Source organism: Alternaria viburni (genome assembly GCF_023758015.1).
Source record: "Alternaria viburni strain BMP 2772 chromosome Unknown scaffold_1, whole genome shotgun sequence".
NCBI lineage: Eukaryota > Fungi > Ascomycota > Dothideomycetes > Pleosporales > Pleosporaceae > Alternaria > Alternaria viburni.
In genome coordinates this window covers 2,169,457-2,193,149 of record NW_026055770.1, presented here as the reverse complement: position 1 = coordinate 2,193,149, position 23,693 = coordinate 2,169,457, and the positions used below count along the sequence as shown (strand labels likewise).

Below are 23,693 nucleotides of genomic sequence, written 5' to 3'. Positions count from 1 at the left end.
CGTGTACGCCTGACGTATACCGCTCCACTACTTCTACATGATGTTGCTTACACGGGAACCCTCTGAGATACACCAGCCCAGTACTTACACCTCTCCTCTAGCAGGGCGATGTCACCTTGTCGTAGCCCACTCGCAGTTACCAGGAATTGTTTTCCCTCTTCCACATCCGGCACGCCTGGTATACTCGAATTCGTCACCTTGTGCGCATTTGGATCGCCACTCTGGATGAATGAACCCATGGCGCCAGCATATCCTTGGTAAGTCAAAGCATCTGTTTGCTGGATTGAACCGATCGTGTTCCACTAATGAAGTCAGTAATTGATGTAGTCATGATGGAGACAGTGTGAGCTTACGTATTGCACATCACTCGCATGCTTAGCAGGCGAGATAGTATACTCAACCAACCACCCTTTCTCCGCCTTCTTGGAAAGCCAATACGACGGGCATGCCAGAACGAGGTCGCGGTACAACAAGCCAGCGCGGATATACGTCGAGTTCCAACTAATCTCCTCCGCCGTCCCCACCGTCGGATACAACCTCTTCACCTCCTCTCTATCCCCCTCCGTGAAATCCGGCAGAAATCCCCTTAACCACCCATCAAAAGACGCCTCCGACGCATTAAACCCATCACTCCCCGTCTTAGCATTCGCAAACCCAGGCGGAATAAAGTTCTCCCCCTCATGCAAATTATAACTCGTCAACACCATCTCCGCGTTAAGCCTCCCCTCCTCCACCACCCTACTCAACTCCTCCTCCAGAAACCCATCATCGATCACCGGCCCGTACGTAAAAGAAGCAGTAGTATACTGCTGACTCGTACTCAACCTCAACGCACTATCCCTCAATCTCTGCACATCCACCTCTTTCAAACACCTAATCTCATCTTCCACACCCGCACAGCCAACATCGCTCAGCGTCTGACTGTACAGATCCTCCGCCCACGCGCTGTCGTAGCGATACGTCTTCGGCCAAAACGGACTACTCGCCAGGGCTTTCGTGAATAATCCCTTCCCTCGATTCCCCGTCGCAATCGTCTGCGCAACTACACTGCCGCCGCCCGCCGACTGTCCCCAAATCGTGACGTTGCGTTTGTCGCCGCCGAAATGGTGGATGTACTTTTGTATCCACTTCAACGCAGCCTGCTGATCCAGTAAACCGGGGTTGAGATCGACGTCAGGGTGTTCTGCTATTTTCGACCCTGGAAGGAAGCCGAAGACGTTGGTGCGGTAGTTGGAGTATACGACTATGTAGTCGTTACTGCTGGAGACGTTTAGCACGGGGTAGCCTGAGGGCGGGATGCTGAAGCTCGCGCTTCCGCGGATGAAGCCGCCGCCGTAGAAGGTTAGGAGGACGGGTCGCAGGTCTTGCTTTTTTGTCCAGGGGCGCGAGTAGAGGCCGAGGTAGAGGCAGTCTTCTGAACCGTTTACGGTGCGCTGCGGGCACATGTCAAAGGCCTGGTCGGTGTCGTATGTGCCATTGGTGATGTGGAGCGGTGGCTGGGGTGCGCGGAATCGGTTTTCGCCTGCTGTTGATGCTGCGAAGGGGATTTTGCGGTAGTATGTTAGGTTGTACTGAGAGGATGATGCGCCGCGGAAGGTACCGTAATCGAGATGGACGATGGGGTTAGATGCATTTTGATGGGGATACTGGGTTGGTGATGCAGAAACGGATGTGCCGCTTGCCACGAAGGCGAGAATCACAGAAGCAACGGACAGTAACATCGCATCCAATGTCTCTAGCGAAACTTACGATCTAACAGGTGCGGCCGTATGTACATATACAGAATTGGAGGTAAGTCTAATGCCATATTAGCCCCTTCTCCGCAAATTACAGCAACTCATTCCCGGCGTCCGGATTGCGGGGACGGCTAAAACCAGGATAGCATGGAATGAACGTCAACAACAGTCGTCCATGAATCGCGACATTCGGTGTAATTTGCGCCGAGCCTCTGCTGGGGAAATGGGTTAGACTCAACTCTGGAGATGTTCCGTATGACGTCGATCATGAGTTTCTCCGGCTGACGTGACTAGAGCGGATGTGGCATGGTGGAAGTCGCGACATCTGAACGGCATCATGTCAAAGAAACGATTGTTGAAGATTATCGAAGAATGCATTGCCCAGGTGACGCTCAAGCTGTCTACTATCAACGCCGTCGTAACCCATAAAGCTAAGTCGTAACATCGTAATGCCAACCATACAAGGCACGCTTCACGTCTACTTCCTCTCGCCCTTCCTTCCGGTCTTCTTCAACCTTGCAGCAAGATCCATCATACCGTCCGCCCAGACAGACATTTCCCTTTCTTCTTTGATCTCGTTCCCACAGAAGTCGCGCAAGAACGCGCCCATCTTCTCCTCGCCGTATTTCTCACCGTAGACAACCTCCGCTCTCATATTGACGTCGGTCTCGATGCCCTCCTTGCCTAGACTAACACCGACTTCAAAGGTAGCCTTGACCTTTGTTTGAAGGGTTGGCAACAGCATGTTCGCGGAGATTGCCATGCGCTCGTCCGAGAGGATGAACTCTTCGGTGATGTAGCTGTGCTCAAGCCAGCGGACGCCCTCTGCGACTGCAATGGCGGTAGCCCAGGAATTCTTGACAAGAGAAAGGAGCGATGAGATGCGGGTCTGCGACTGAGGGATGCCATGAAGGTGTGCGCGGATGAGCTGGAGGAAGAAGCGCTTGCTTGTTGTCAACGCACGAGGATGTGGTGTTGCTGAATCACCGATGTAGGCAAGAGAGATAGATCCGTTGGGTGTGTTGGAGCCAGTGGCGAAAGAAGAAGGTACGAAGTAGAGTTCGAGGTCGTTCATGTGTGTCATTGTGATGCTGTTCGAGGAAGCGGACGTTATGCTCCATCCGTGGGCTTGTTCAAGAGCAGTGAGTTTCGCTAGTGTGCTGTTAGTGTAGTTCGCGTTCAGGGAATGAGCATTACATACCTCTCAGACTGCTGACCTCGCTTGTAGACCAGCCGCGGCACTCTTCTCGTACACGTTCCGCTGCTTTGATCTCTTGGATGCATTCTACTTTGCGGTCTTTAGCTGCCTCGATGCTTGTCTCCTTGTCGGCAAGCTCTTGTTGCAGTTGTACAAGAAGCAGCTTCTTCTCTTCCAACTCGGCATCAGTAGCAGTGAGCTTCTCTCTCGTCTGCTCAAGCTCTTCCCGGTCACAGCTGTTGAGTTCATCATGACGCTGCTGTAGTTGCTTACACTCAGTGGACAGACGTTCCTTCTTCTCAACTAGAGGAGGCAATGTCTCGTCAAGAAGGCGCTCCTGTTTGATGAGTGTGGATTCGTCGTGGTTGAAACCGTCCATGGTGTGGAGGAGACCAGCTTTGAGATCGTGCAGCAACGTGCTTCGCCATGTATACCACTCTCCACGAGCCTCGAGGCGCGCGTTGGTCTTGAGGTTCTTGAACTGGTTGTCCATGACAGCGCGCTGGTCCGGGGGTGCAGTGAGGTACTCGCTGAAGAGCAGTGGGTTCTCTTCTAGTACGTTGGCCTCCATAGTACGGACAAAGTGGCGACCATCTGAGATGTACTTCTTCATCTCGTGGCATGCATGCTGGTACAGCTCGTACTCAGGCAAGGTGCACGCTCCAGCCACAACGTAGCGATCTAGAGATTCCTCCTTCTCCTCTACTTCCACATCGTGGAAAGCGGAAGGAGCAGCAGTATGGCGTCGCTTGGTCGTACTAAGATCCATGAAGCGAATCTTGGTCATGTCCAGGAAGTCTTGTAAAGAGATTCGCTCGACATCCGACATATCTTCTGCCACGCCACCCTCGTCGTTATTCTCCTCCTCTGGCTCTTCACCAAAAGCGACGCGCTTCATTGGGCTCATGCTTTGCCTGAGATTCCCCTTCTTGGGTGTCGGTGTCGGCTGCTTCGGCGTTGGCTGCTTTTGAGGAGTCTGTGACTTCTTCGGTGTCATCCCCTTCTTCACTGGCGACATTAATGTCTGTTTTCGCGGGGTGGATAACAGCTTGATGCTATTGCTCAGAAGTGCAGTGCTCTTGAGTGTAGGCTCCTGACGTGGTGCATTCAGAGGACTGAACTGCACTGCGGACAAGGACGAGCGACGTCGGTCAAGTATTGTAGCTGCAATTGGGTCCTCAGGAATCATCATGGGTGTCCTCTGCGGCGTAGGGTTCGAAGGAGTCGCAACAGCTTCCTTCTCTTTGGTTGCACTCAGCGGAGTCCGGCGCACAAACGGCGAAGGCTCGACCTCCTCAATATCCTTTTGCCTGACGATCTCTGGCGTACCAGGGTCAAGGGTGGGATATGCCACATCGCCGGTCGTACTGGGAGTGATGTCTTGCAGGACATGAGGCGCTGATTCGGCCTCGGTCCCCAGAATGGAGCTCCTTCTTCGCCCAGGCGACTTCTTCGGAGACTTTCGCGGTGTCGGTGTTTTGGTTGCTGAAGCGGGTGTGTCGTCTACGGGTGTTTGTGGTGTCGTTGTTGAACTGCCGGCGCGCCTAATACCAGGTCCAACAATCTTGGTGAACTCCATGGAAAGGTCTTCATCTTCGACCTCATCCTCCTGATCTTCCTGTGCTTGTTGCTTGCCATTCTTAATGCTGCCCACAGCCAGTGTGAAGTCCATCGTCGCATCATCAACGACGCTTCCAACACTAGCACGTCTAGCTGGCTCCGGCTGTGGCGCTTTCTTAATCGCTCCAATTGCCATTGTGAGGTCCATGGTCGCGTCTTCTTCGCCGTGCTCTTCGGATTGTCGACGCTGTCGCAAACTGGTACGCCGGCTTGCAGTGCGCTTTGCAGGGCTACCTTGGTTTTCATCGAGCAATGAGACCCTCCTCTTAAGACTCTTTCTCCTGTTTGCTGGTTTGTAAGATGCCGCCATCGCCTGTATGCTTCCAAGTGGCATAGTAAGGTCCATGGTCATGTCATCGTCGTCGACGTCAGAGCTCGCTGCGTCTGAGCGTTGTTGTTGCTGCTGCTCCGGCTGCTTTTGTTGTGGTGGTGGGGGTACGATGCGGCCTACTGCGCGCGTGATGTCCATACTCATGTCGTCGTCCTCGCCGGCTACGGTGCGTGCTGGGGAGAAAAGAGGGCTTGCATTCTCCTTATCATATTGTGCGACGAAGCTCTTCTTTGCCCAGGGCTTGAAAGATGCAGTGACTTCGTCTTGGGCAATCTCCATGCTCATGTCTCCGTCATCGTCGTCGAAATCCAGCTTCTGAGTGCCTGCCAAATTTGCAGCCTCGCGCAGCGCAGCATCCAGTCGAGCGCTGCTCTGCGATGAGTCCTCAACATCGGGTGAAGCTCCTAGACTTTCTGTGGCATCATCGATATCCATATCCTCAGATTCGCTGCTTCCGTCATCGTTTCCACCGGGCGAAGCATTGTCCCCGCTTAGCGGGCTTGAGGAGTAGACGTCGTCGGGGTTGTTGAAGTTCATCGGCGGTATGCCCGAACTCCGGCGGTTCTTCTTTTGGTGTTGCGCGCGCTGGCTTTCAGGCGATGAACTGGGCTCTGGTTGAGGCTCTTCGGCTTGTTCTGGTGGTGTAGAAGGAGGTTCGGCGGGGTCCGGTGGAGGGGCAGGCGATGCCGGTGTGGATGCTTGTGAGACGTTCGAGGCTCTGCGTGTGGCCTCCGATGAGGCGGACGAGGTGGTCGCATCGCGCATGTACTCGACTACGTCCCATGTATGTAGAGTGGCTTCCGGGGCGAAAGATACGCGTCGCCTTGCTATACATTTGTTAGTCAAGCCTCCAGGTTGATTTCACGCTCGAAACACGTACCCAGCGACTTGCGGCGCGCTTCGCGCCGCTTCTTCTCATCTTCATCGTTTGAGGCTAGAATGGACTTGACGGCGGGGATAAACGCAGACTATTTGGTCAGCATTCACTCCTACAATTGCGTGTACGAGGCATACCTTTCTGCGGTTTCCAAAACTCTCCTTCAGCGGAGGCGCTTCCAATTCCCCCAGACCTCCAGGGCCGATACTCTTACTACGCGTCTTTTTCTTTGGTGATAATGCTGCTTTCTTCAAAGGCTGCGTCGACGCCTTGAACGAGCCATTCGCGATGAGACCGTCGGCGATATTCTCTTTGCCTGCTTGCGCCATGGTGGAGTCGCGATTTGGTGTGTGGTGGTGGTGTTCGGGATGACAGCACTCATGTAAACATGGAAGGCGCCAACCCAAACAATGGGGTAGGAGGGCCCGTGCGCATTCGCCTGGTCTTGTGACAGCGCTCCCCGCGTCGTGCATTGCATTAAGAGCTGCACGTTTGCGGCCGTTTTTAGTCTATTGTCTATTGCGAGTCTACCTAAACGCCTCGCTCCTGTGTAGAAACCAACGCTCTCAAGACCTCTGAATATGTCCGCCTTCAACATTAGAACGGCACATCCATATCCTCAACACTCTCCTCTTCCTTCTTTCCACCACCCTGCTGTTCGTGCAAAACTTCCTTGATAAACCCAATCAACGCATTGACGCTGGCTTTTTGCGTGCTTGGAAGGAAGTGACCCCCAGGGTGGTACACAACGTACTTCTCCGCGTTGTGCTCGCAGGCCTCGACCAATGCCAGACTCCGCGCCTCCTCAACCACGACATCCTGCGTACCCAGGAAATGCAGCATCGGTGTCTTGATCTTAGGCTCATAGAACGCGTGATAAGGGTTCTTCCCACGCGCTGCGAAGCCACTATAACTGACCGCTAACTTCAGCGGCGGATGTATTGTGCCCTCCATGTACCCAGTGTCCTCTTCAAAAGACTCTGGGAACCTCATGCCGCCCTCAGGATACAGCTTCTCAAACGCGGCGCGACGGCCTGGCTCGAGCAAACTCGCGACCATAGCTGCCGCGGCTCCACCTTGTGAGAATCCCACGACACCGTCAAAAGGACCTTGTTCTTTCAACACGCTTGCGATGCGCTCCAACCCTTGCTCCATGCCTTCGTATGTGTATGGTTCTCCTGTGCCCTTCCTTCTCCACCAAGCCCATGCGTCGATTACCTGCTCCTCTCCGTCCTTTGCATCTTTGCCCTCGCCATCTTTACTTGTGTTTCCCGCTAGGAACGATTCGTCGGCGGGTGTTAAACGTATCGGCGCAGTAGGGTATACGAGTTCGATGCCTTTGGGGAAGGCTTTTTGTAATGTCTTGCGCAGTGCGCCGGTCTTGGCTTGGAATAGTGATCCGGATTGCGTGTACCCGTGAAGCATCAATAGCTTTATCGGGCGATCTGGGGGCGGGGCGGCGGCCATGGTGCGCCAATGTGAGCGGACGCGGAAGTTGGCGAGGGTGTAAAGACGTGGGTCTGAGAGGGCGAGGAAGTGCTTGAAGCGCATGTACAGAATGCGCGTGGGAGATGCAGCGCAGAATTTACAGGGTAGCTTGTAGAAGGCGCGATGCTTACGAAGTTTTGGGTGTTGCCTCGGAATGATACCGATTCTCGGGATGCCAATTGCGTCATGGGCTAGCGGGAGAACACCTGCGCAACTACCTAGGTACTCACGGCGCGAAGACACTTTGCGAGCTACACAGGATAGATGCAGATATAAGTATTCAGATGTGTGTATACAATGGATTGACGATGATCGCAACTGCATCAGAGCAGAGAGCTCAATGGTCGCAAGGGCAGTGAGGAATAACAAGCCCTTTTAACTAGAGAAGTCACACCTTTTCATACACTTCCTGCGTCTAGCTTGATGTCTACACATACATCCTCAGTCGAAGTGACTTGGAGAACGAGATGACCTAGACACACTATCGACCCCACTATCCTCCCCCGCATTCATGTACTTCCGATACGGATTCGTAGATTTCGAAGTGCGCGAAGCCGCAGAAGACGGCGCTGCTGACCTTCTCGATGCTCCAGATCGAGGAACAAGGAATTTGCTGACATCGCCAATATCGGACTGATCGGCATCGGAGCCCGCCGAACTGGGGCTCTTCTTGCCTCGCGTCTCTGCATCTGTGTCGTCGCAGACAGTGGAGTTCTCACCCGAGTACACGGAAGGTACGGAGTGCACTGATGGCGCATACGTTGCCGGGTAGGCACTCAAGGGTACTTCGGGATCCTTATCGAAATGCCATTGTAGCTGACGGTGGAGGCGCCGATAGTTGTTTTCTCTCATGAGGAACGATCGTTCAATGACTGTCTCGATGTCGTTCTGCTACGCATTAGTTTCGGGTTCACAGTCGCAAGCTGCATAGATTCTTACATATGTCAATCTACCGTCGAGAATATATAAACCCATATCGTTGGTCTGAAATTGGAAGCCAAGCTCGATCAGCGCATACTCTTCCACAAGGGCTTTCTGAATAGTGATCGATTCTTTGCCTGATGCTGTCTCAGATGGGCAAAACTGCGGTTCGTAGTCAGGGTCAAAAAAGTATGTATGTATCGGTTGACTCCCTAGATAGTGAGTCTGACCTTTGCCTAGACAGTGTTAGTACATGGTTATCAAACTTTAGTGACGCATCATTACCTGATATACGAGTGTAGGGTGTCCTCCATCCGGCTTGCCTCATGGTCAGCAGAAGCTCGCTTCCTAGATTAAGCGCCGACGACTCCCAAAAGATAGTACTCCTAACAATCTGGTCATCCGTATTGTCGTGATTATATTGGATGAGCTGACTGGTGTGAAACGGATGGTCTTCAGCGTCTTCAAAGACAGATTCAATTCCAAACCCAGCCAACGACTTTTGCAGCCTGTCCATCTTTTGAGAGCGTCTGTCGGCTTTGACGGGGAAGACGATCATCTGCTGAGACGGTGAGTTACTTTCCAACGTGGCTGTACTTCCTAATGAAGTACGCGAAGCATGCATTGAGCCCATGGAACTGCGAAAGCTGTCACGACGAGAAGTTCTTTGGGGACGATCGCGATAGCTCGGCCTCATGTCCAGGCGCGCGAAACTGTCCAAGAATGGGGTGGAAGAAGATGCTGTAAGCGGAGGTCGTCTGCTTGTCGCATATTCTGTTACATCCACGCTGCGATTGCCTTCGGCTATGCGAGTCCGTCTTATGGTCTGATCGTTTTCTTGCTCTGAGCTCAATTGCCGCTCTTGTATCCCATGAAGTAGCTCTTCGTAACGCTGCAATTGCGACCTGTGCACTTCGTCGGTTCGTTGTCTTTCCGCTATGACCATGGCGTCGGCTTTTCTCCGTGCCTCCTTCTCGGCTTCCAGCCTCTCAGTGTTGAGAGCTACTTGAGCTACTTCCTTAGCCGACTGTGCCGCAGCAATCTGTTTCGCTGCCAGATCCCTCGTCTGTTGGGCTTGTTGAGTTGCTCTTACTTCCATAGCCTTCCTTTCCTCATTCCACTTAACCTCCATGCGCTTTTGCTCTGCCCTTTGAGCTGCTACGAGACTTTCGAGATGCTTCATTTTCTCCTCGTCCTTTTCATGGGCATCCTGCATCTGCTTCATGTACACCTCAGCTGTTGCATTGGCACGTTCCCGTTCGTTTTGGACTTCTTGTTCCTTGAATATCTTCGCCAGTTTCGAGAACGGTGAGTCCTCGTACTCAATGCGGGGTTCTTGATTGCGCTTCTGAAGTAGTGTCTCTACCCGAGCGAGAACAGCGGTTTCTCTGGCCTCATCCTCGGCCGTTCTTGTCTGCATCTCCACGGGTGGAGCAGGCGGCGGGGGTGGAGGAAGAGGCATCGGTGGAGCTTGAGCTTGGGCAGGAGACGGCGGAGGGGATTCAACGGCTGGCTGATGACTTGGAGGGTGTTGTGGGTATGGATCGGATGTATATGCTTGTCTCGGCGGCTCAGAAGGCGGGAGCACGTGTGGTGGTTCCTGCCATGGCGGACTGTATCCATAATTGACAGGGGGCGGAATGTGACCATGTCTGAAGGGATTTGAATACCCTGATTTGGACTTGTTCCTGGGATCGCGAATGTTGACCCTGTCACGGGAGGGTCTGTCGAAAACTCCATCATCATCCTCATCATCATCACTATGAATCGTGTAGACTTTGGAAGGACGCTGTCTGGTTTCAGTCTCTGCAGGTAGTGGCTTCACACCGTGTTTCCTTTGCTTAGATACATGTTGACGTGGATGGCCGGTTGACGTTTTTCCAAATGTCACATGTACTTCGCGAGCCTTGCGTCTGGGTGACGGGGGGTCGCCGTAGGTTGGTGATGGTTCGTATGTATGAGCCCGTGAATCAGTACGGTTAGAGCTCTTTGCACTCCTTATGCGGGCTTTTTGGGTGTTACTGCGAAAGTTGTACGGCGGTGCATTAGTATCGACCATACTGTCTTCTTCGGCACTTTGGAATGCCTCGTCGTCGGACCCGACAGGCTCATTCTGCTCTTCCCATTCGTCAAAAGATAGGTTGTCGTCCTTCTTTGCTTCCTCTACCATTCTGAGAATATCCTCCCTCCAGGCATCGTCCTCCACAACGCCCTCGACACCGTGTTGACGAGTTGAGCTGAGACTAATTTGATTCGGCGAGAGCGTGGTCCATGAGGAGAGTAGTCTGTCTACAACCAGATCAGGTTCCGTTTGCCTACTCCACAAGATCATGGCCTTTTCATCTGGACTTGAAGGTCGTCTCTCGGGTACTGCGACGGGCTCTGGAGATGATGCATGACTGTTTCTAGTGGCCGTTTCGGCGCTTTCATCAACGACGGATGCTTGGTGGAGTTGACGTGTTTGTAGGTATGGTGGCGGTGGGCTTGTGTCGCCAGAGCTGAAAACCAGTTGATAGAGCCAGGGCGCAGTGTCAGAGGAGCCACTCTTCCATAGGGCTAGTTCAGCCGAGGAGGAAGGTTGCGTGGCCGCCTCGAGCTTTTCGTCTTCCTGTTGTGCACTCTCTACAACGTGCCTGTTCGCCTGGACAGCGCTTTCCACAATCCGGCGAAACCGATTGAATCTAGGTCTACCATGGTTTTGACCGCTCGAGTTGAAGTCTGGAGTTCTGGTGATGTAAGCGACCACGAGAATCAGGAGACAAAATCCATCATGCTTACGGCCGACTAGCCTCTTCTCTGGCGAGGCGAATAACGTTCAACTCCAGAATCAATGCAGTCTTGATTCCCTCGACCTTTTTCAAAAGACCTTTGGCTTTGGGCTTTTTCAGCGGCCATTTGAGCCCGACCAGGCTTCGTCTCTTATCAATTAGTAGCCGAATCTCCGCAGCGACCCGTTCGTATCGTGATATGATTGAGCGAGTATTGGTGAAAAATGCAGGCTTGCACAAGTCTTGATGAGCATCAAGAATCTCCCCAAGGGTCTGCAGACTTCCCGCAAGTAGAGATATCTCATCCGCTATTTCTGTTGAGTATGATGTACGCTCAATACAGGAATTCAGGGCCTACCGATCTCCGCTATTTCTGTGGGCGCATTCTTGATTGTCTGAACTACGCTGAAGAGAGCAAGCGAGAGTTGGGCTGCGCTTGCACCGATGGTGATCGCCGACGCGATGATGCTAATAGGATCCATTTGAACGTAGACGATGCGAACGACAGTTCAGCGGACGCGGGGAGCGATGCACTGGCAATAGAAATCAATGCACGTAGCCTTGTGGCTTACACAGCCTCTTTCATGCTCTTCTCCAGGTATTACATAGCCTCGCCGCTTTGCTGCAGGCTGACGACCATCCATTGGTTGTCGAGCCCATGCAGGTTACACGGAATTGTGTTGACAGTTTCGAGCTGAACTTGTGGGGGCCATGCTGCATGTACAAGCCGGGGGCAGCAATGCGGCTAGGACGGGTACGAGCGATGTCATACGGGTCTGGATCGAACAGTTGGACGTGCATGATAAAATGGTATGAAGCTCCGATCCGATTTCTGGATTACTCGAGAGTTGACTTGGTTCTAGGGCCCTATGCTGAACGTTGCCTACAAGTTTGCGGCGTAATCATATTACGGAGCATCCGAGGCACCGCGTATTGTAGCTGTTGTGCTATTCGGCATCGCCTCCAGCTCGAAGGAGCTCCATGCCAGTCCGCTGATGCCTGGTCGGATGATTGCAAAAGAGCGACTCGCAAATTTTTGATCCGTCTTGCGATATCCGGTGAAGAGCGCAGATTAGTGCTGACGGTTGTCGCTTATCAAGACGTGGTGAGGCTGAGAAGGAGACGGGACGATTGTGGAGTAGAAATGCGGGATGTCTGAGTGGCTAGCGCGCCTCGGCTCTTGGCAGGTGCAATCCAAAAGTTATCGCTCTCATGTCGACCGTCCGCTGGAGCTCAACCCCATGCCGCCATGAGCTTTCGACCAATACTGCCGCGGCCAATTGCAGCGCGGGATGCGAACACACTATGTCTACGATGTTGGCGCAGACTTGCAAAAGCGCCGCTGCAGTCCCGGAGACTAATTTCTTTCAATCCGTCATATAGAGACGACGCCATAGTAGCCGGACGAGGCGGTACTGCTTTCGGCAAGGACTACTTCCGGGCGAACCCATTACTGAAGGACACATTCTGGAGGTCAGGGCCAGAGTTACAGAGCTCGATTCTGTCTGTCAAATCGGCGAACGCAGGCGGGCAGCAAGCGGCGAAGGAGGATGGCACACCCAGCACAGAAGAAGTGTTACCACATAGGCGGCGGAAGAAAGCAAAAGAGCAGGCAGTAGAGAATTCGGAGGCGGCATATCCAATACCACACGATGCGTCGTCCAAGCTGGCACACATATCCTCGAGCCTCCCGCAGCAGTCGCTCAAGCGCATGATGACTACATACCTCTCGCTATCGAAACCGCGCCTCTCCTTCCTCGTCGTCCTCAGTGCAACGGCCGCATACTCGCTATACCCCGTACCAGGTCTGCTTGCCCCCGCAGCAACAGCCACTCCGTCCCTCTCGACCCTCACACTCTTCTTCCTCACATCCGGCACGGCGCTGTGCTCGGCATCCGCAAACGCTTTCAATATGATCATGGAGCCCGCACACGATGCTAAGATGAGTCGTACGCGCAATCGGCCTCTTGTCCGGAAGCTTATCAGCACACGAGGCGCCATCATCTTCGCCGTCGCGTGCGGGGTGCTTGGTACCGGCGCCCTCTACTACGGCGTCAACCCCACGACAGCGTTCCTTGGCGCCGCCAACATCGCCCTTTATGCGGCCGTGTACACGCCCATGAAGCGCATGCACATACTGAACACTTGGGTTGGCGCGATCGTGGGAGGCATACCGCCGCTCATGGGTTGGACGGCTGCAGCGAGTCAGTACGCCCATGACGGAACTTGGGAAGAACTGCTGTTTGGTGAGGGTTCGGCTGGAGGATGGCTGTGCGCTGCGTTGTTGTACGCCTGGCAGTTCCCCCACTTCAACGCGTTGAGCTGGGCCATCCGCGACGAGTACAAGAACGCGGGCTACCGCATGACAGCCTGGGTGAACCCTGGAATGAATGGACGTGTCGCACTGCGATACTCAATTCTGATGTTTCCCGTCTGCATCGGTCTGTCATACTGCGGCGTAACCGACTGGAGCTACGTAGCCACGAGCAGCGTCGTCAATGGGTGGATGGCACTCAAAGCCTGGCAGTTCTGGAAGGCTGAGGGACAGAAAGGAACTGCTAGAGGTCTGTTCTGGGCTAGCATCTGGCACCTTCCCATTGTCATGGTACTCGCCATGGCCCAGAAGAAGGGACTTGGAGAACGTATTTACCGCAGCATTTTCGGCTATGCCGACATTGACGAAGAGGATCTGTACTACGAAGCCGGCGAGTTCGAAGCAGAGGAGCAGAAGCAATTGGCCCTCGTCGAGAGCAGACGAAACGCCTGAGATTGGCGTACCTGGGAGACCCACATTGCATGCTCGCTGTCAGGCAAGCACATTCACCGTTCCCGCTCACCCGTTGACGATCGCTCGATCAACAGGTACATGTTTCCATACCCCACTGTATCATATGTCATTATCACGCATCTAGAAGGTCGCGATCGGATTTAACGAAAACAAGCTTCATGTCCATAGTGTTTCGCATCTTCGTCCCGGGTTTTCTTCAAGTCCTTCCATGCCGCCACGATACTGCAGTCCACACGATCAATATATTCTAGCAGCCACCGTGCAGCGCTTCGAGTAGTCGCCTCCATCCAACGTACGCTTGTGGTGCAACTAGAGACGCCATTCAATCTACCAGGATGGCAAAGCCGCCTGTCGCAATATCGGAACCGGGTCATGTGTTTCGACTACCGGACAGGGGGACGCTGCCTGCCGACCAATGACTACATGCTAGCGCCACTAACCTCATCTAAACATCCATATGTTTCCCATGAATTAATTGTACTGGGTCTCGCGTTTCAACACCTCGGTTCGGCAACGCCCCATCACCTACCATCTCTTTTACCCGCCGGAACATTATCGACCTACTCGTGCGCAAGGCGGCGAAAAAAATGAAGTACCACACGCCTGAGTCTGGGGCGCATAGTACTGCAATATAGAAGAACCTGGATGTGTGACGGCTCCACTACCAAGCCAGCAGGATGGTTGTATATATAGAGGGGGCTTTGGTACTTCGGATAGACATCAAGATACCCATCATCACATCTCCTTCACAGTAACCAACCATGAAGTGCTCCGTCCTCACCACCCTTCTCGCTGTCGCCAGCACGGCCAGCGCCCACTACACCTTCCCCGAACTCGTCGTCAAGGGCCAAAAGACCGGTCTGTGGCAATACGTCCGCAAGACCGCCAACTACCAGTCCAACGGTACGCCTCCCAATTCATACCCATCACTCCCCTTCCAAACACCCATCTAACACCCGTCTAGGTCCCACAACAGACGTAACCGCCGACGCCATCCGCTGCTACGAACTCGCCCCGGGCACAGGCTCAAAGACCTACACCGTCAACGCCGGCGACTCCGTCGGCTTCACAGCCGCATCCAGCATCTCGCACCCGGGCCCCCTTCAGTTCTACCTCGCCAAGGTCCCCGAGGGCAAGACTGCTGCGACCTGGGATGGAAGCGGCGATGTGTGGTTCAAGATCTTCAGTCAGGGCGCTACCTTTTCTGGTGGTCAGATGAACTGGCCGAGCAACGGTATGTCTTCCTTCTATTTCCCCCGCCAAGGAACACTTCACTAACATGATCGGTTCATAGGCAAGCAAGAAGTCGACGTCACACTCCCCAAATCCCTTCCTTCGGGCGAATACCTCATGCGCGTTGAGCACATTGCTGTGCACTCTGCGTCCACGATCGGTGGTGCGCAGTTCTACATCTCGTGTGCGCAGTTGAAGGTTGAGAACGGTGGCAGCGGTACCCCGGGACCCAAGGTCGCTTTCCCGGGTGCGTACAAGGCGGACGACAAGGGCATTCAGCTCAACATTTACTACCCGGTTCCAACTAGCTACACTCCTCCTGGCCCCGCTGTGTGGAGTGGTTAGATGGACTGAGTGTGAGGGGGAATAAGGAGATATTTAGTTTCGTGTATATACTTGAGAATGAAACTTTCATGTCGCATATTTTCAGCTTTGTTGAGGAATTTGAGTCGCATGTAAGCGTTGTGAAATTGTTCTTGTTATATATTCTTGTACATTCTTTGGCCTCGTAAACCATCTCAATACTGGGCTTCAGTCCTATTTCGCGCTAGAGCCAGCGTGTGAGCTTCCGTGCTTCCTCCGACTCGAGCTCTTCTTCTCCTTCTCCTTCTTGTCCTTCTTTTCTTTCTCAGCCTTCTCGGGTTTCTCAGGCTTCGGGTCCTTTTCAGGCACCTCAGGCGCTACTTCCTGTTGCTCTCTGACCTCCTCGGGCTTGCTACCAACCCTTCTTACGGCCCTGACAATGTCATCTGCTCGCTCGATGGCGACTTCGTGGCCTACACCGTCGAGTACCTTGACCCTGACGTTTTCCTCACCCAGTACTGCTCTTGCATCCTCGGTGACTTCGTCGGCGTTGATAACGGGGTCCGTTTCGCCGAGGATGAGCCAGACTTCCTTTAGTGGGCCGGCGCGGTTCTCGATGTTTTCGCGGATGACGGCCCAGCGCTCTTGCTGATTCTGGATGGGCGCATGACGGATGGTGGATATGAAGGCTGGCACGAACCCCTTGTGGTTTTGTATCTGCCAATCCACGACGGAGGAGACGGTAGAGTGCGGGTTGCCGGGCAAGAGCATTTGGTTGCTGCTCAAATATGTCTTGTCTCCTTCGCTCGCAGTCGTGGTAGTCTCCGCATTCTCTACTGCTTCAGGGTCGCTCTCGACTACTTTGCGTCCTGTCCATAGTTTGCTTGCGACAAACTTGCGTACCATCCATTCCGGCATCCAGGAGCTGTTGTAGAGCATTTTGCTGGAAATGGAAATGCGGTTTTTGCGGATGAGCCCACTAGGAGCGACGAGGACGAGCCCGCGGACCAGCGAGGGGAAGTACGATGTGAAGTCTGCAGCGATGGCGCCTCCCAGAGAGTAGCCGACTATGGTGAAATGTGACCAGTGGATGGGCGAAGATTGTAGAGCGAGCAAGATCTGGCTGGTGAAGAGGCTGGAGTCATAGTTGGTTGTGTCCGGGTTAGGGCCATCAGAGTAGCCGCGACCAAAGAGGTCTGTTGATATGGTTAGTATAATAATTTTGTAGCATTGCACGGACTGTCTACGATGCAGTTCGGTAATCGCATCTGCAGTGCACGTGGTTCACCGTTGGTAGGGCTGGCGGGTGCCTTGCCGAAACGGGTAAAGCAAGGAACCCCATGACACAGTCCTACGCCCGGTTCAACGTGGGGCATGCAGATGTGGCGATCATAGAAACTGCGCAGAAAAACCATCTTCTCTATGTTCAGGAAGACGGTGTTTGGTTTCACGGCTTTGAAACAGCGAAGAGGAAAGTGATGGGGCAAAGACTAGCAGTGACAGCAAGGAGGACCCACCAAAAAGCATGACACGTCGGCCCCTGCCAACCAGTTTGTGAGCCAGGTCAGTCAAGGCAATGCTCGGAGTCGAGATGCCATGGATGAGCAAAACTTTTTCTCCATCTCTGGGGCCAAACTCATACACGCGGATAGTGCCCCAAGGTGAATCGACATCGCGGGCTCCGGGCAGTGCAGCTGGATGGTATGGAAGTTCTGCAGCGCCTTCGGGAGACAGATCCGGTAGCAGGGAATCCCTGGGAGAAGCAATCGGAGGCCGTCTGGCAGACTTGGAAGATGAAGTCAAAGCCCATAGGATGGATAGTCCGCCAACAGAGGCAGCGCCTATGATGGCATAGCGCTGGACCTTGGGAAGGCGCTCGAAGCGGGACAGCTGGGTGGCGGTGATGTTGGAGACCCTCTGGATGGCAACCTCGGCGGCTTTGGGCTGGGGCTTCTCGCTGGCGAATAAGGAAAACATGGCGATACAGGAATAGATGTAGAGAGTCGGACCCTGAGGCGGTGGAAGAATAAGCTGATCGCCATGGCGCTAAGCGATCGCCGCTTCCGCTGGATGCGCCACATGGAACAGGCCCATTGTTGCCATACCGTATTTCTTTTACAGCTCGGTTCGGATGCCATCGCCTGCCGTGCATGCGGCCGGCCTTACTAGAGACGCTGCCGCATGCATATCACACGAACCTTATCGCGACGTAACGTGAAATAATGCTCCGCGTACCAAGGCCGAGTTGAATTGGCGCTGATCTCGAGGCGGCTAGCCCTGCTGCTGTGGAGTGAGCCAAGTCTGGGAGCGCGTCAGCTCAATCCTCACAGCCACAAGCTGAGCACGGAGACGCTGCGTAGTCGGCCCTGCACTTCTACACATCCTCCCTGCCCACGGCGTTGCTGACCCGGGGACAACCACTGCATTCTGACCAACCCCACTGTCTTTTATCTTCTCGCTGTCCTTGCATTTCCCTTTCCTTCTCCTCTCCGCCCCTGCGCCATCCCCCAGGAGGGTCGCATGTCTGGTGCCGTCGTTTGCGGACCCCCGAGAACATTCACGCCTACATTTTCGCATAGTTCAATACTACGATACTAGAGCAGTCGACTGCCATTGAGTCTGAGACCGCAACGAAGCATCCGCGATTGGCTGGGTCCTGTAGCGCATCATGGACGACTGGACGTCGAAACAGCTCCCTGAGCGCCTTCCCTTCTCCAAGAAGCGCCTTCCCAAGAAGGTCATCTTCTCGTGCGTACGACTATGCATGCATAAGAGTAGTAGAAACTGACCAGCACAGATATATTGGCGACTACCTCATCATACTGCAAGCCCACCCTCTCCGCGTCACACGACCTCCTTCCCAGCTCGATCCGGCTAACAAAGCCATAGTGTTCTCATGATAACCTTCACCATTGTCGATAAGATCCCGCCCTTCCACCAGCATTTCGCCCTCGAAAACTACACCCTGCACTACCCGTTCGCCGAACATGAGCGCGTACCCGTCCCGTGGCTATGCGTCTACGTTATCCTCGCTCCCGCTGCCGTCATCGCACTCTACACCATGGTCATCGATGGGCTCTTCTCACACCAGACGACAATGCCCGCAGGCAGGGCTGGCATCAAGCGCCTATCAGGGAGATATCGATTCAAGGATCGGTTGTGGGAGTTGAACTGTGGCATCCTTGGCCTTGGCCTGAGCATTGGCGCCGCCTTCACCATCACGGGAGCCTTGAAGAACGCCATTGGCAAGCCGCGGCCGGATCTGATCAGCCGCTGCATCGTCGATGAAACCAAGCTCAACCTTGAAAAATACGCATTACAAACCATCGACATCTGCAAGCAGACTGACAATTACATTCTACAAGATGGCTTCAAGAGCTTCCCCTCTGGGCACAGCAGCGGTATGCGATATAACCGCACAAATAAAGCCTCTACTAACGCCCTCCAGTCTCCTTCGCCGGTCTTTTCTACCTCTCCATCTACCTCGCCGGAAAGCTACACGTTCTCGATGCAAAGGGCGAGGTCTGGAGATCATTCCTCGTCATGGTTCCTGCACTTGGAGCTGCTCTGATCACAGGAACCCGTATTATGGATGCCCGTCACCACCCATTCGACGTCCTGTCCGGCGCCCTACTCGGCATACTCGTGTCCTGGGGTTCCTACCGCCAATACTTCCCTCCTGTCTCCGAGACATGGCGCAAGGGACGCGCATACCCAATTCGAGCCTGGGGTCAGGCATCGCGCGCACCACCGCAGCCTACGATCATGGTCGACGACGATGTACAACCGCTGCAGCGCATGGCCAAGCCGGTGGACGAGGAACGCGGAGAGGCGTCTGGTTACTCTTCTACAACGGCAGTGCCTGAAGGTAGCGGCGAACACACGGGCAACGTCTTCCGCCAACAGATCCACAACTCGCAACGCAGACGCCAGGAATCAGGGTCGCAGTATGGCGTTGATCGCAGCGATACAGCGGCATCAAGCAACTACCGAACCGGCACGATGGGGTCCACCATGACGTCGAAGGTGCACACATACCAGAACCAGTTGCCGGCTACGAATCCCTTCGCAGTAGATGTCGCGCGCCAACGTCAAATGGATACCTACGATTATTCGTCTTCAGAAGATGACGACAACTACGAGTTGCAAGCAAGGACTGGCGTGTACAACCCAGTATCTGGGAGGTTGACAGACACTGGATACCACCCGCCAGTGGGCCTCTCCCCAGTACCCACACCACCGCCTCCAGTCAATACCATCATACCAAACCAGCAGAGGACGATGTCACCTACGGGAGATCTGGCGGATAGCAGAGGCGCTCCACCAATGCCACCGCCACATGCTATAAGTACGGCGCCTCAGCAGATTTGACAGGAATACGAAAAGCCTTGTTTAGCAAAACGCCCGGAGTTGTTTTTCTAGACATGCGACCAAGCATATGTTAGCATGTTAGTGTATTGAATATACGTGTAATCTTCACCCAAGCATGGTCAAGACGTCGCGCAAGTGAAGTCTGTATTACAACTACTAATTCAACAGCCCACATCCCCAAGAAAGAAGCAACAGTGAGGAATGAGCCTATCCCCTGCGTCTTGTGCTTGGACTCTTGCCCGCAGCATTCGCATACGAAGGTGTAGCACCGCTCGAGACAGCACGCGCCATTTCCTTCCTGTCAGCCGCGATGGGCTTTTCCAACTTCTTCGACTCCGTCTTCTTGGTCGCGGGCGCGTCCCAGTAGTACACGACCTGGCAGAAGAGGATAGCGTTGAGGGCGAAACCAGCGATGAAGCCGTAGAGGATGAGTGGGTCGTCGACTTCTTGAAGAGTTGTAAAGATACGAGACAGAGATCCGAGGAGGTAATTGACCACCTGTAACCATGTTAGCCACAAAATCCATTTCCTGTATCGTAGCAACAAGAAGACTTACAGCAAAAGCGCTCAACTGGCCCGTCCCACCCTCACTCCACACCGTCAGAATCTGAGGCACCTTGCTCGCAACACCCAACACCCCAGCCGTCGCCTGAAACAAGCTCAACTTCTCATTATCAACCCACTGGTCATTAAACAGCGCCGCGCCCGCCGCCGCCAATCCCCCAATCCATCCGGCGACACCAACACCCCGTCCACTGTACTTGAGCACCAAACTCGCAATAGCGATATTCTGCACGAGAATAAGCGCCGTCTCGCCATACGTGCTAAACGGGAATCCATGGCGGACGTTGTACGCAAGACTAATGAGGTAGCTGCTTGATTCGAGGAGGTAGGACAGGAACGAGAGGCCGTCGGCGGACTGCGAGTTGAGCAGCTTGAGGAGCTGCGGGATCTTGACGATGGAGGAGGCGCCGATGATGCCGATGCCGAGGCCCTTGGAGATGGCGAGTTTGACGCATTCCGTGGCCGTGATGTCGACGTTGTAGATGAGGGTTTTGTAGCATTTGGGGCCGAGGAGCGAGATGCCGACGTCGGCGATGGGTTGGGGCAGGTTGTGCGTTATGGGTTGGATGGCGGATTTGAGGGCGTCCATGGTGGGTGGTGGTGCGCTGGGAGGGCGACTTGGGCGGGTTGTTGGGTTGGGTTGGGAGGGGAGGACACTTTGCGGTTACGAGGCGTGAGGGTCTGAACTTTTGGCCCGCACGCACGCTGACGCAAGGCTTGGCACGCGTAGGGGTTCGCGTGCTTACAGAGATCCGTGGGAGCATCTTGTCACGTCAATTTTGTCTGCTAATTGCTACATCATACATTACTACTGCCATTACTGCCATTACAACCATTACAATGCTATCCCGCCCTAGCCACGACCGTCGAAATGCGAGAAGAATGCTATGGTATACTACAAAATGGTCCCGTCAAGTAAAAGGTGTCCGAAGACTCGCGAGATGGTGAAAGATCAAAGCAACGGTCCGGTATGTACTTAAAACACGTACTGTAGATATGTTAGCGATGATTCAGTCAGGGTACGATAGGTTGGACTTACCGGAATGAACAAATAAGGCACCTGCCTCTCGTACTCCTTCCATGCCTCGCCGTACTTCTCCCGGCACTTCTCAATATCTCTCAGCGCCCTGTGGATGATCATACCCGCAAAGAACACGGAGTAGAACCATGGGAACGGGCTGCTGAAGCCGGTAATAAGACCCCAGCTAATTGCGAAGAACAAATCGCACGTGTAGTGAATCTTACGCGCCTTGCCGTACCAGCCGTCAGCCAGAATCTTGTTGCCGTGCGATGTCTGGATGGTCTTGGGGTTAGCGATGCGTCCGTACTTGAAGTAAGGGAAGGTAGTGCGCTCGTCGACAACACCACGCTCCTCTTGACGGAACTGGTTCTTTTGCGAGTTGGTAGTGTCCCAGATGTAGTAGACGCCAAGGTAGGCAAGGGTGAGGAGAGCGGTAAACCAGGTGGGGAGTTGGTATTCGGATGGGTGGTGGTTGGCGATGAACAGGGTGCAGTGGCAGTACGATAGAGGGACACCAGCCATGTTCCAGAAGATGAGCATGAAGCCGAGTTTCTCGTAGTACATGTCCCAGGTTGTGATGATGAGATGCTCTCCCTTTGCGCAGGCGCCGGCATACAGGTAGTGGGCAAAGAGCAGGAAGATGGCTTCTACGGATACGTAGCCATACTGTTCGTACTGCTTCAAGCAGGTACCGAGCGAAAGGAAGAAGAGGATGAACCACGGAATGCGGACCTCGAGGAACATCTTGAAGTCCAGAATGCCGAAGAGCCTGGGGTTGAGCTCCGCACCAAGGAAGAAGTCGACGATGGGGTTGTCAGTCATCCGAAGGTCAGCGCCGCGGACGCGAGCTGAGACGTATGCGATTGTCGAGCAGAGGAAGCCTGAAAGGATGGCTACGCTCATGATGTGGCCGAACTCGTCAATCAGAGTGTACAGCTTGAAGACACCAGTGAAGTGGAGGGTCAGCATGATGACAATGCTGGAGTAGAAAGACCACATGGCCGAGCAGTAGTAGTCCAACTGCTTTCCACCAAGATGAGGCAGAGCCTTGCCCTTGCGGTAGACACCCGGCATGAGCATGTAGAAGGCCATCTGCATGAGTCCAAAGAACCAGTAGATCTGCCACGCTTTGTTGTTCGGGAACGCCTCGGTCTTTACCAGATACCACATGTGTCCAAAGAAGTCGCCGTAGCTCTGGCCCGCGGTCGGTGTAGGGAATTTGCCGTCATAGAAGGTCGCTCCGATCCACATGTAGTACATGAGCGCTGGGAAGCAGATCATCATACTGCCCATACCAATGGCGCCTCCGAACTCGTGTAGGCCGGACTTGTCCTTTGCCGAGAAGAACTTTTCCGCCTCCATCTTGTAGTCCAGCTCGACGATCTCCTTTTCGCTCTTCGTGCGCCCGTTCGCGTTTCCATTCGTGTGTCCATTCGCGTAGCCGTTGGCGTGTCCGTTTCCGTTGGCATGGCCATTGCTCTTTTCCTCGACTTCATGCTTCACATCGCTGTCGCCAGATCGGAGTGGCTTCAAGAAGTTCTCTGGCTCGGGCGTTGATTCGTATCCGTCATCGACATCGGACGCAAGCGATTTGCGTTGCGACTTTCTGCGCCCGGGGGTCTCGACAAAGCCAGGACGGTCAGGCTTTCTGCGTTATGCACGTCAGCAACTAATGCACATGTCTGCACAGTATGCACGCGCGACCTGGCATTCACTCACTGGGGCGTCTTGCCGGCCTGCGACCGCGTCACTCGCATTGACATGGCTACTGTAGGTGCGGGTGTGGCGACGCGCTGCTTCAAGGGGTTCAGACTCGAAAAAGATGAAGCCGAATCTTTGGCAAAGATGACAAGATATGAAGTAGAAGAACTGCCGCTGAAAAAGGTACAAATGCCGTCACAGCACGATCATAAAGGCTATGTACACCGCGCGAATCACCAATGGCACAAAAAGCGGCGGTGAAGTCTTTGTGTTTGTTGACAAGTAGTATGAATTCGGGGAGTTGCTCAGGGCTAGGGGTAATTTGCGCCAATCGGAGCGCGCAGGGCCCGAGTCCGTGACATCAACATGGGACGCTACTGGTAAATACGCGCTATACGGATGTAATTTTGCAGTGGAGTGCCTGACGTCGCGACGTGAAGTCTGAGAGAGTGACATGACGTCGTAATCTTTGTAAGTACCCCGAATGCTAATTGATGCTAGAAGTTCCCAGGACCAGCATGTGCTTAGCGAAAGTATAAAGTTCGCTACAATGAAATCCACCGCCATCCACCGCTACACCAGTCTTCCTGTGTGGTACTTGCATGTCGTCGTATGGGCCGAGTTGCCCACTCTTCTGACGTTGTTGTAGTTGCAAAGACAGATCCAGCAAAACTCAAAGCGGCATTTCGAGCCTATGAAAGTCAGCAAGCGGTCATTGACGTCTAAAGCAACGCGAAACTTACATGTCATGTGGTCGCAACCATCATTCTTCT

The 23,693-nt window shown here is 53.9% G+C and overlaps 9 protein-coding genes across 9 annotated transcripts; 3 read left to right on the top strand and 6 right to left on the bottom strand.

The window, feature by feature from the left end:
* Positions 1–47: 47 nt before the first annotated feature.
* Positions 48–1,721, bottom strand: J4E79_000786 (uncharacterized protein; the record flags this gene model as incomplete). Its single annotated transcript, XM_049349701.1, has 2 exons — positions 48–302; positions 354–1,721. 2 exons carry the CDS (start codon positions 1,719–1,721, stop codon positions 48–50), a joined length of 1,623 nt encoding a protein of 540 aa, XP_049216488.1.
* Positions 1,722–2,214: 493 nt separating this feature from the next.
* Positions 2,215–6,091, bottom strand: J4E79_000785 (uncharacterized protein; the record flags this gene model as incomplete). The annotated part of the gene is made up of 4 exons (XM_049349700.1): positions 2,215–2,888; positions 2,938–5,712; positions 5,766–5,853; positions 5,900–6,091. The coding sequence occupies 4 exons, from the start codon at positions 6,089–6,091 to the stop codon at positions 2,215–2,217; spliced, it is 3,729 nt and encodes a 1,242-aa protein (XP_049216487.1).
* A 268-nt stretch (positions 6,092–6,359) lies between these two features.
* Positions 6,360–9,633, bottom strand: J4E79_000784 (uncharacterized protein; the record flags this gene model as incomplete). The annotated part of the gene is made up of 4 exons (XM_049349699.1): positions 6,360–7,464; positions 7,828–8,138; positions 8,190–8,314; positions 8,466–9,633. The coding sequence occupies 4 exons, from the start codon at positions 9,631–9,633 to the stop codon at positions 6,360–6,362; spliced, it is 2,709 nt and encodes a 902-aa protein (XP_049216486.1).
* A 2,555-nt stretch (positions 9,634–12,188) lies between these two features.
* On the top strand, positions 12,189–13,706 carry J4E79_000783 (uncharacterized protein; the record flags this gene model as incomplete). The annotated part of the gene is made up of 1 exon (XM_049349698.1): positions 12,189–13,706. The coding sequence occupies one exon, from the start codon at positions 12,189–12,191 to the stop codon at positions 13,704–13,706; it is 1,518 nt and encodes a 505-aa protein (XP_049216485.1).
* Positions 13,707–14,488: 782 nt separating this feature from the next.
* J4E79_000782 (uncharacterized protein) lies at positions 14,489–15,305 on the top strand (the record flags this gene model as incomplete). The annotated part of the gene is made up of 3 exons (XM_049349697.1): positions 14,489–14,630; positions 14,692–14,961; positions 15,022–15,305. The coding sequence occupies 3 exons, from the start codon at positions 14,489–14,491 to the stop codon at positions 15,303–15,305; spliced, it is 696 nt and encodes a 231-aa protein (XP_049216484.1).
* A 192-nt stretch (positions 15,306–15,497) lies between these two features.
* On the bottom strand, positions 15,498–17,240 carry J4E79_000781 (uncharacterized protein; the record flags this gene model as incomplete). Its single annotated transcript, XM_049349696.1, has 2 exons — positions 15,498–16,459; positions 16,781–17,240. 2 exons carry the CDS (start codon positions 17,238–17,240, stop codon positions 15,498–15,500), a joined length of 1,422 nt encoding a protein of 473 aa, XP_049216483.1.
* A 691-nt stretch (positions 17,241–17,931) lies between these two features.
* On the top strand, positions 17,932–19,634 carry J4E79_000780 (uncharacterized protein; the record flags this gene model as incomplete). Its single annotated transcript, XM_049349695.1, has 4 exons — positions 17,932–18,011; positions 18,061–18,087; positions 18,153–18,664; positions 18,712–19,634. The coding sequence occupies 4 exons, from the start codon at positions 17,932–17,934 to the stop codon at positions 19,632–19,634; spliced, it is 1,542 nt and encodes a 513-aa protein (XP_049216482.1).
* Positions 19,635–19,841: 207 nt separating this feature from the next.
* J4E79_000779 (uncharacterized protein) lies at positions 19,842–20,787 on the bottom strand (the record flags this gene model as incomplete). Its single annotated transcript, XM_049349694.1, has 2 exons — positions 19,842–20,132; positions 20,191–20,787. The coding sequence occupies 2 exons, from the start codon at positions 20,785–20,787 to the stop codon at positions 19,842–19,844; spliced, it is 888 nt and encodes a 295-aa protein (XP_049216481.1).
* Positions 20,788–21,174: 387 nt separating this feature from the next.
* On the bottom strand, positions 21,175–22,982 carry J4E79_000778 (uncharacterized protein; the record flags this gene model as incomplete). Its single annotated transcript, XM_049349693.1, has 3 exons — positions 21,175–21,186; positions 21,238–22,867; positions 22,939–22,982. 3 exons carry the CDS (start codon positions 22,980–22,982, stop codon positions 21,175–21,177), a joined length of 1,686 nt encoding a protein of 561 aa, XP_049216480.1.
* Between the last annotated feature and the right edge of the window lie 711 nt (positions 22,983–23,693).